The sequence below is a fragment of the Otolemur garnettii genome, unplaced genomic scaffold (genome assembly GCF_000181295.1).
Source record: "Otolemur garnettii isolate 467f Iridium unplaced genomic scaffold, OtoGar3 scaffold00085, whole genome shotgun sequence".
Classification (NCBI taxonomy): Eukaryota; Metazoa; Chordata; class Mammalia; order Primates; family Galagidae; genus Otolemur; species Otolemur garnettii.
Window position 1 is genome coordinate 2,450,404 of NW_003852480.1, and position 11,080 is coordinate 2,461,483.

The 11,080-nt window shown below is 38.8% G+C and overlaps 1 protein-coding gene across 1 annotated transcript in view; it reads left to right on the top strand.

The window, feature by feature from the left end:
* Positions 1 to 11,080, top strand: part of RXFP1 (relaxin/insulin like family peptide receptor 1) — a 120,023-nt gene that overhangs the window by 99,972 nt on the left and 8,971 nt on the right. Inside the window, exons 11-12 of the mRNA XM_023516044.1 lie at positions 1,516 to 1,600; positions 7,227 to 7,298. Of these exons, the coding sequence (XP_023371812.1) occupies positions 1,516 to 1,600; positions 7,227 to 7,298 (157 nt within the window). The remainder of the gene's footprint in view (positions 1 to 1,515; positions 1,601 to 7,226; positions 7,299 to 11,080) is intronic.

The window sequence follows — 11,080 nt, forward strand, 5'->3', positions numbered from 1 at the left end:
GAAGTTGCTGTGAGCTGTGACACCACAGCACTCTACCCAGGATGACAGCTTGAGGCTCTGTCTCAAAAAAAAGCCAAACAGAATATTTCCTTCAGTTATGGCCCCATTCCAGTGGGTTCGAATGAGTTCCAGTTTGAACTCTGCTGAGTTGAGTTCAGCAACCTTCAGCTGCAGGGTGCTTTATATCAGAAGTGCAAAACAGTTCATACTAATTGCCTAAGGGAGACCAAATTGCAACTGAAGGACATAGACCAAATACATATCTGAAAAACAATTTCTTTTCTATCATACTTGTGTTTATTTTTAAGGATATCTCATTATGAAGAAATCATTTGTGGATCTCCTTTTGGCAAGTGTTGTGCTCTTATAGGTCCAAGGATACTGGGGAAAGTGATGGCTTGCAGGGCAAGGAGGAAATAAATACTTAAGCATGAGACCAGGCCAACTTGAACACCTGTCATACCATGTTTAAAGAACTGGAAACCCTTTGGAACTCTTCTATGAGTTGGTCCTTTATGCAAGCTGATAAGACATGATATCAGTGCAGAAATGAACTGTCAGAGTCAGTCTGATTCTTTATCCCACACTAAAGAGCCTTCTGAATTACTCCAGTTCAGATCAGACTTCCCTAGGCAACTGCCCTAAATCACACCAATTTCCAAATGCGTATGAGTGCTAAAGGGTTTCTGACAGTTTGACAGACATGACACACAGAGTGAAAAAGCTAAACAGCTCCTTATGCTCTTGGTTGCAAGATATTGTCTATATTCCCAAGAGTGAAAGTTTCTACTCTTTCTCTTGCAAAGCTCTTTCTTATTTTACTCAAATTTTTGAATTAGACTTCATTATTATCATCATTAAAATACAGGGTGTCCATGAAGTTCACGTGCAATTTACCATGTTAAACTTTTGAAACCGTACATGAACTTTATGTCTACCGTATTTGGGAAATTTAAGATTAAAATCAAAGTAGATAATTTCTTATGCTACTACAAAAGATTTTGATACATGGAGACTTTACATCTTTTGGATTAACCTGGATAGAGGTGGAGGACATGCTCTTTAGTAAAGTATCACAAGAATGGAAAAGCAAGTATCCAATGTATATAATACTAACATGGGCCAGTAGACAAATTAATACATGCCCACATGAGAAAAAACTCAATTTAAGTATGGGAGGAGGAAGAAGGTGGGAGAGGGGAGGTGGGAGAGGAATTGGTGTACGCTCACCTAATGGGCACAGTGTAAGGGCACATACACACCTGGATGAGGGACACAACTACAACAGGGACCTTACATAACACATGCAAATGCTGCAACCTAGTCATTTGAACCCTAAAATTAATCTGAAATTAAAAAAAAAATCTCAACATGAAGAATCTCAAATTAATCTGAAATTTTAAAAAAAATCTCAACATGAAGAAGTTACTCAACAAGAAGTAACTATACGTATATTCATTACATTTATTTTTGCAGGGTTGATGTTTTACCTCCAGAAGTTACAATGTGTGTTTCTGTTTATTTTCAGGGTAATGAGGAAAAACAAAATTAATCACTTAAATGAAAATACTTTTGCCCCTCTCCAGAAACTAGATGAATTGTAAGTTTGACTGAACTTATATTGCGAACAATTTTCTCCCACTGTTTCATTTCCTATTTGTTATATGTATATGGGTTTATACATGTAAGGAATACTGTTTCCGGTTTCCAATCATGATTTATATACACCTTGGGCCACAAAGGAATTCAGATAGCTGACAAATATATATATATATATATATATATTTGGAGAAAGTAAAGGGAACAGAACTGTAGAGAAATTATTAAACTAATGTAAAATTAATTAAATGCATACTGTACCACCCCATTCCACTGCTAAAGAGAGAGAGCCAATTTGTCTTAAAGGGCCCTAAAAGATTAGGTTAGGATTCAGAGACCATAAGATTAAAAGATATCAAATAGCAAGTTAGAAAAAGGATATGAATGGATTATGTTCCAAAAAGGAATACTTACTTGATAAAAAATGTTTAACCTCATTAATAATTAAAGAAATGTGAGTGTAAAAAAAAAAAGATTAAAAGATATCACTTTACTGATTCTGAAACTAAAGGTTAATCTTAGCTCCATAAGGAAATTAGACACTTCTATGGATGATATACCTACTTGTAATCATGAAAGAGAGAGAGAAGTTAAAACAATTAATTCATATAATGCCCATTTTTTAATATCCAGGGCTTAATTCCAATAACCATTAAAACAATTCTATGACGGTCCAAGCATGTAGTTGATTATCAGAATGAAATAGGTGCAAAACAATGAATGAAGCGCATATCCTTCAGACAATGTTTTATTATTTTGGATCAGTTTTCTGGAAAGAATTTGGAGTGTGGACAGTGCAAGTTTCTAGCATAGAACCAAGGTGAGAGTCTGCAAGAAAGGAGAGGAGGCCAGTCTAGAGACAAGGAAAGACTTTAATAGAGGGGAAAAGCAGAATGGAGACCGACCAGGTGTCAGCTCGGCTCCCACAGTTGCAAAAGGCTTTTATTAGCCTTATCAGTATAGCTGGAATGGGCCAGGGAGCCCGGAGTACCACCCAGGGCTCTTCCCTAGTGTGGGTCAGCATTATGGGCGTATGGTTGGAATCAGAATTTTGTATGTCTGCTTAGTATCAGCCAGTACTTGGGTAGGGTGTTTCCAGGAACTCTGGCCTTGAGGCACTGTAGGAGTCTGGGGAGGGCAGTGCTGGTTTCTGACCTGATTTTCTAAAATGGCTGCACTCCTGTCAGGGTTGTGAGAAGTCCTTTCCTGTAGACCAATTTCTATATTTGGACAATTACCTGTGCAGAAAATTGATTTATTAAAACTCTTCCATATGAATTAAAGAATGCCATTAGAACACTCGAGGGCTAGGAACATACCACCTGGACACGGGCCCTAAGCCCTGAGCCCTGAGCCCTGAGGCAGGTAGAGGAGATACAGTGCCACACGCAGCAGCATTTCTGGGAAATAATCCCGCACGCAGCCCCAAAACATCACGGAACACGCCACGGAAAACCCAGTATTTTTTCTGTGGTGATTAGCCTGAAACATTTCTTGGTAGGCAATAACAATTGCTCACAAAATGTATAGGAAAATCTCAGTAGATAACGAGAACCAGTCATCTGTTGTGACAACTCCTGGTATGTGGCACTTGAACCACAGTAGCAGCACGCAGGAAATTACGCCCAGTAGCAGAGAGAGGTGCATTAGGTGATCCAAAGCTATTACTTAGCCATTAGAATACAAATTAGTCATGGGATCCATACTTTTTCTTATTTTTAAAATAAGAAAACCACTTGAAATGACTATCTGCATGTCAGAGGATAGTTCCCAAATCCTAACCAACCTTCATGGCAGCAGTCAGGTGCAGATTTTATGTATCAGTCACCTGCCTTGACTGTGGACCACGAACAGCTTAGTGAATAACCACTGCTAAACCAGGTTCAGAGAAAAAGGATAAAACAAAAGCTGCAGAAGCAGTAACCAAGGCCATAACTAGTCCTATCTGAAGCCTGCCTGGTCCCACAGTAAACACACGCCTGAGAAAGCAGACTTACAGACAAATAGCATGGTTTCTAAGAGGTGATGGCTTTCAATGCATAAGCCTGGATCTAAACTATCCTTTGGAGAGATGGATGGAACACACCCTCTGCTCCTCCAGGCTCAATCACACCCACAGAGCCAATGTGGAAGTCAGGATTCACTTTCCACAGAGGACTTCACGGAGTTCTAGTGACATCTAGTGATGTGGAAATCTGTGCCACACACTTGATTAAATTTGAGCTGTTAAAGTCAACTATAGTTGGTAAGGTGTTTTCTGAGCTCATTCAGAAATGGACCTTGAGACTAACTATGTGTAGCCCAACTTTCCTAAACTGGAGAAGCTTAAAAAATGGCCCTGCCCATGTCACTTAGGATCTTAGTGTAGGCAAACACCATCCCATTACATGATTCATGCTGTAAGAACTATATGCCAGGCTGGGTGTGGGGTCATAGCTGTGATCCAACACTACCGGAGGCCGAGGCGGGAGAATTGTTGAGACCAGGAGTTCAAGACTAGCTTGAGGCTCAGTGCCTGTGCTCAAGTGGCTAAGGCGTCAGCCACATACACCTAAGGTGGCGGGTTCAAACCCAGCCTGGGCCCGCCAAACAACAATGACACCTACAACCAAAAAAATTATCCAGGCGTTGTGGCAGGCACCTGTGGTCCCAGCTACTTGGGAGGCGGAGGCAGGAGACTCACTAGAGCCCAGGATTTGGAAGTTGCTGCGAGCTGTGATGCCATGGCACTCTACCCAGGGGGATAGCTTGAGACTCTGTCTCAAAAAAAAAAAAAAAAAAAAAAAAAAACTGGCTTGAGCAAGAGCAAGAGCAAAACACCGTCTCTACAAAAATTAGAAAAATCAGCCAGATTTGGTGCCACATACCTATAATACCTATAGTCCCAGCTACTTGGGAAGCTGAGGCAGAAGGATGGCTTGAGCCCCAAAACTTGAGGTTGCAGTGAACTGTGATGTTGCCACTGCACTCTAGCTCAGGTAACAGAGTGAGGCCCTGTGTCAGAAAAGGAACGAAGAGAGGGAGGGAGGGAGGGAGAAAAGAAGGGAGGAGAGAGAGAGAGAGAGAGAAAGAAAGAAAGAAAAAGAAAGAGGAAGGAAGGAGGAAAGAAGGGAAGGAGGAAGAGAAGAAAAGAGCGAAGGAAATAGGGAGGCAAAGAAGAAAAAAGGAAAGGAAAGGAAAGAAGGAAGGGGAAAAAGAAGAAAAAAAAAGAACTATATGCCAGAATTTACTCTGATAACCAAAACTCACATTCCCACTGGAAATTGTTCAATATGATACTTGGAGTTTTAATATCCTAGTGGATTACTTTAAATCTGTTTTTCACATTGCCTTACTGATATGCTTGCTACTTTACTTATACAAGGAACTGAGATTGCATTCCACTTTTATGTAAATATGAAGCCTATAGACTTGATCTATTAAGTCTTCTAGTTGAGGATGGAAAGAATAGCAAAACTGAGCGAGGCACTGGGTAGCCCAAGATGACAAGCTGTAGTTCCAGCACTCAGTGTTGCATGGGCTATGTGTGTTCTCTGTGCTTTCATGCAAGTGTGCAAGAAAAGTATATGGGAGAACACAGGACAGAACGACTGACCTCGGGGCATCAGAGGTTTCGCAGAGGAACGGCATTTGAGGAATCTCTAGAAGAATGAATATAAAATCACCAGGAGTGCCAGAGGGAAAGGTCATCACAGGTGGAAGGAAGCATCCATGCAGAAGAAGCATGGAGGTTAGAATACTGAAACGCACTGAGGCCATCCCGAAAGTTACTTTGCTAGAAAGTGTTAGGAAAACAAGACTAGAAAGATAAATGGTCCAAGGCAAGATAGTGAGATAATAAAAGCTCTTTATGTCACACTAAATAATTTCCATTTCATCTTCTAGGTAATAGTGAGCTATTGAAAGATTTTATTGCAGCCTGAGCAAGGCCAAGACCCCGACTCAAAAAAAGAAAAGAAAAGAAAGAAATAGTCAGGCATTATTGCACCTGTAGTCCCACTACTTGGGAGGCTGAGGCTGAGGCAAGAGGATGACTTGAGTCCAAGAGTTTGAGATTGCTGTGAGCTATGATGCCACAGCTCACTACCCAGGGTGACAGAGTGAGACTCTGTCTCCAAAAATAAAAATAAAAATAAAAATAAAAATGAAAGATTTTATGAAGGAGATGAAATTTTAGACTGATTTCTTCAGTTGTCACATCAGAATAATCTACCTTCACCCATAAATATTTAAATAACAAAACTAGTCTCAAGGTTGAGTTTACAGCAAAGACACTTATATTTATTTATCAGATTATATTAACCGTTTATTTTCAGTTTTGAAAACTCAATCAAAACCTGCCCTTCAAAGTCAAATAATCTAACTTGTCTTACAAACCAGCATATGTGAGAAATACAGCTATCCTCCCACACATCCCAGTGTCCCAGTGAAAACTAATAGGATTTGGAGATGGATAGGGGAAGTGGTTAGGCTTTCTCTTAGTATCTCTTGATCACCTACAAGGGTTCAAGCCTATTGAAACCTTTGATCTTTTATAGAAGAATCTAAGAGCTGACTCTTAGAGGCTGAAGCAGTGATCACCTGAGCTCACAAGTTTGAGACCAGCCTGAACAACAGTGAGACCAGGTCTCTAAAAAATAGCCAGGGGTTGTGGCATCCCCCTATAGTCCCCAACTACTTGGGAGGCTGAAGCAAGAGAATCCCTTGAGCCCCAGTGTTTGAGGTTGCTGTGAGCTATGATGCCACAGCACTCTACCAAAGGTGACAAAGTGAGATTGTGTCTCAGAAAGGAAAAACAACAACAAAAAAAGACCTGACACTGTCCAAACTATTGCTGCTGTAAAAACCTTCTTAAAAGGGGCTCGGCGCCTATGGCTCAAGTGGCTAAGGCGCCAGCCACATATACCTAAGGTGGCGGGTTCGAATCCAGCCCAGGCCCGCCAAACAACAATGATGGCTGCAACCAAAAAATGGCCAGGCGTTGTGGCGGGTGCCTGTGGTCCCAGCTACTTGAGAGGCTGAGACAGGAGACTCCCTTGAGCCCTGGAGGTTGTGAGCTGTGATGCCATGGCACTCTACCCAGGGGGATAGCTTGAGGCTCTTGTCTCAAAAAAAAAAAAAAAAAACCTTCTTAAAAGTAAGCTACAAAGTCACACCATGTTTTGACACTCAAAGTATCTTGCCCCAGGAGAATATGACATCTTGTGAATATTAGCTATGAAATAAACTTGCCCTTGAAATAATACACCTCCATTTGATAGTCATGGTAAACCTAAGAAAAATGAAAAATTAAGGTTCCGAATCATATTCCTACTCTAATACAAAAAAGAGAGACAGAAAAGGAAGGAAGGGGAGGGGCACAACAGATATTAATTAGAATTAGGAAACTAGATCAATCAAAATCAAATCAAATACCATCATTTGTCTCCAAAGGAGTGACAAAATGGAATAATATTTTTATATTTTCCCATTTCAGTTCTTTTTTAAAAAAACTTTTAGACTTCTGGTAATTAATAAAATTCACCAATAACATTGTTGAAAGTCGTATAATGGTTCCCTGATGAATTTCAGAACAATGAATAAAGTCTGAAGAAAATAATATGACATGTTTGCTATTATTTCCCTAGGGATTTAGGAAGTAATAAGATTGAAAATCTTCCACCGCATGTATTTAAGGATCTCAAGGAGCTGTCACAACTGTAAGACTGACACTAATTTTGCCTCTTTGTTTCTTTATTTTATTATTCTTTAAATTGTGATAAAATACATGTAACACAAAATCAGCCATTTAAAAATGTATAGTTGAGTGGTATTGACTGCGTTCACATTCTTACACAACCCTTGCTATCATCCACCTGCAGAATTTTTCATCTTGTAAAACCGAAACTCTGCAACCATTAAACACTACTCATTCACTCTTCCCCTTCACTCCAGCAGCCACCATTCTCCTTTCTGTCTCTACGAATTCAACAACCCTGGGTGCCTCATGTACATGAAATAATAGGATATTTGTCTTTTTGCGCCTGGCTTCTTCACTTAGCATAATGTCTTTAAGGTTCATCCCTGGTGCAGCACGTACCAGAATTTCTTTCTTTGTTAAGGTTGAATAATATACCATTGTTATTACACATAGTATAATATGCTGCATTTATCCATTTATCCACTAATGGATACTTGAGTTGCTTCCATCTTTTGGTTACTATGAACAATGCTGCTACAAGCATAGGGGTTCTCATATTCAAGTTCCTGTTTTCAATTTGGGGGGTATATACTCTCGAAGGTAGAATTACTAAATCATATGTACTATAATCCTGGTTTTAGTCTATGTTTAATTCTGTTTTCCATACGAGTTATTCCATTTTACATTTCTACTAGCAGCGCACAAGGGTCTCAGTTTCTCTACATACTCCCAACATTTGTAATTTTCTGTTTCCTGTGGATGTGAAATGGTATAGGTTTTGGTTTGCATTTCCCTAATGACGTTGAGAATTACTTCATGTCCTTAGTGGACATTCTGATATCTTCTTGAAGAAAAATCTGTTCAAGTGCTTTGTCCTTTTTATTGGATTGTGTGGAGTTTTTACAGTTGTTGGGTGATAGGAGATCTTTATAAATTATGGATATTAACCCCTTTTCGGATACACGATTTGCAAATATTTTATGCCATTTCATGGATTGCCTTTTCAGTTGTTCATTGATGCACAAAATTTTTAATTTTGATTTAGTGCACTTTTCCAAGTTTTTCTTCTGTTGCTAATACTTTTGATGTTGTATCCAAAATGGCACCAAATGTCATTGATCTCACGTCATGAAGCTTTTGTTCTATGATTTTTTTCTAAAGTTCTAGCTCTTACATTTAGATCTTTAGTCCACTTTGAGTTAATTTATGTACACGGTGTGAGGGAAGGGTCTGGTCTAATTTCATCCTTCTGCATGTGGACGCCCGGCTTTCCCAATACAGTATGTTGAAACGGCTGTTCTTTCCCCCTTATTGAAAATCACTTGACCATGTATATGCTGGTGGGTTTATTCCTGGCCTCTTTATTCTATTCCCCATTGGTCTGTGTATCTCTGTCTCTACGCCAGTACCACAGTCTTTGGTTACTGTAGCTTCGTAGTAAGTTTTGAAACAAAAAAGTGTGAGATCTCCAATTTTGTTCATTTTTCAAAGTAATTTTGATTATTTGGTCTCCCTTGGATTTCCATGGGAATTTTAAGATGAATTTTTATATTTCTGAAAAAATGTCAGTGAGATTTTGATAGACATTACCTTGAATCTGTGGATCACTTTGAGTAATATTGACATCTTAACAATAGTAAGCCTTCTGATTCATGAGCACAAAATATCTTTCCTTTTGTTGGTGTGTTCTTTAATTTCTTTCAGCACCATTCTACAGTTTTCAGGGTATATATCTTTCCTCTCTGTTAAGTTTATTAAAAGATCTTAATATTTTGATGCTGTTGTAAATGGAACTATTTTCCTAATTTCCTTTTAAGATTGTACATGATGTATAGAAATACAACTGACTCTTGTGTATTGGTTTTGTATCCAATGAATTTGCTGAATTGGTTTATTAGTTTTAACAGATGTTTTTGTTATTGTTGTTAAACCTTATGGTATTCTACATATAAGATCACATCAACTATAAACAGTGGTAATTTTCTTTTTTCATTTCCAATTTGGATGCCTTTTATTTCTTTTTCTTAATGAACTGCTCTCATTAGGACTTCTAATGCTATGTTGAATAAAAGAAGATCCTTCCTCTTGATCTTAGAGGAAATCTTTTGGTCTTTCACCACTGGGTATATATATTTGTTATGGGTTTTTATATGCATTCTTTTTTCTTTTTTAAGACAAAGTCTCACTCCGTTGCCCTGGGTAGACTGCTGTGGCATCATCATAGCTCACAGCAACCTCAAAGTCCTGGGCTCAAACAAGCTTCATGAGTAGCTGGGACTAGAAGCGCATACCAACATGCCTGGTTAATTTTTTCTATTTTTAGTAGAGATAGACATGTCTCGCACTTTCTCAGACTTTTGTCCTTTTTATGTTAAGTAGGTTTATTCTGTTTCTAGTTTGTTGAGACCACTTGATTTCCTTTATACAATTCATTTTTTATTGTCATTCTTTCTTTAACATGATTCCCCGACAGTTCCCTTCATCCTCCACATAACTAATGATCTAATGTTGAGTCAGTTTTTCGAAAGAGAATTTTGTCTGAGAAATTTCCTTTAATCAATGATTCTTGTTTCAAGGTTCTGTTTCACAAAGATTCTGAAATTTTCTCCCTTTTAATTCAGCTTTAAATTCCCTTTAAAGACATGCACACCTATAGTCTCAGTGACTTGGGAGGCTGAGGCACAGGATCCCTTGACCCCAGGAGTTCAAATCCAGCCTGAGCAACATGGCAAGATCCTGTTCCTTAAAAAACAAATAAATTAATTCCCTTTAAAGCCTACTTTTCATTTTACGTTCCACAAAACACTAGTGAATATGGCACTCTATGACATAAGATTCATTGTAAAAGGTATGCAGTGTGGTTTCATTAATTCAGTTTTAACTTAGTAAGATTATTTTATTTCATTTTATTTAAACCACTTCTGATCCTAGGAAAAATGTGGCACCCTCCCACTTCTCTGGTGGAAGTCCTTTCCTAACGGCCCTCCCTCCATGCCCATGCTGTGTTAGCTCTCCCTCTGTCACTGTCACAATCATAGAGTACCAACCACCACCCGGCACTATTCTACATGTTGTATCTCGTTAATTCACTTAAATATGCAATCAACCCTAGGGTATAAGTTCTAATACTATACTTCTTATTTGACAAAAAATTGTATGCCTTTATCATGTACAAGATGCTGTTACTATGTATACAGTATAGAATGGCTAAATTGAGCTAATAACATATGCATTACCTCGTGTATTCATCATTTTGTGGTGAGAACACTGAAAATCTACTCTCAGCAACTTTTAAGAATACAAACATAGTTATTAGCTATAGTCTCCATGTTATACAATACATTGCTTGAACTTATTCCCCTTTCTAACTGAAATTTTGTACCTTTTGACCAACATAGCCCGATCCCTCCCCCGCTGCCTGTGGTAACCACAGTCTCCACTTCTATGAACTCAACTTTTTTAGATTCCACACGCAAGGGAGATCATGTGGTGTTTGTCTTTCTGTGCCTGACTTATTTTACTCAGCATGATTTCCTTCCAGTTTCATCCATGTTGTTGCAGATGACAGAATTCCCTTTCTTAAGGCTGAATGGTATTTCATTATCCACATGTACATTTTCTTTCTTTTTTTCTTTTCTTTCTTTTCATTTTTTTCTTTTTTTAAAGACAGAGTCTCACTTTGTCGCCCTTGGTAGAGTGCCATGGCATCACAGCTCACAGCAACCTCCAGCTCTTGGGCTTAGGCAATTCTCTTGCCTCAGCCTCCAGAGTAGCTGGGACCACAGGCACCACCACAATGCC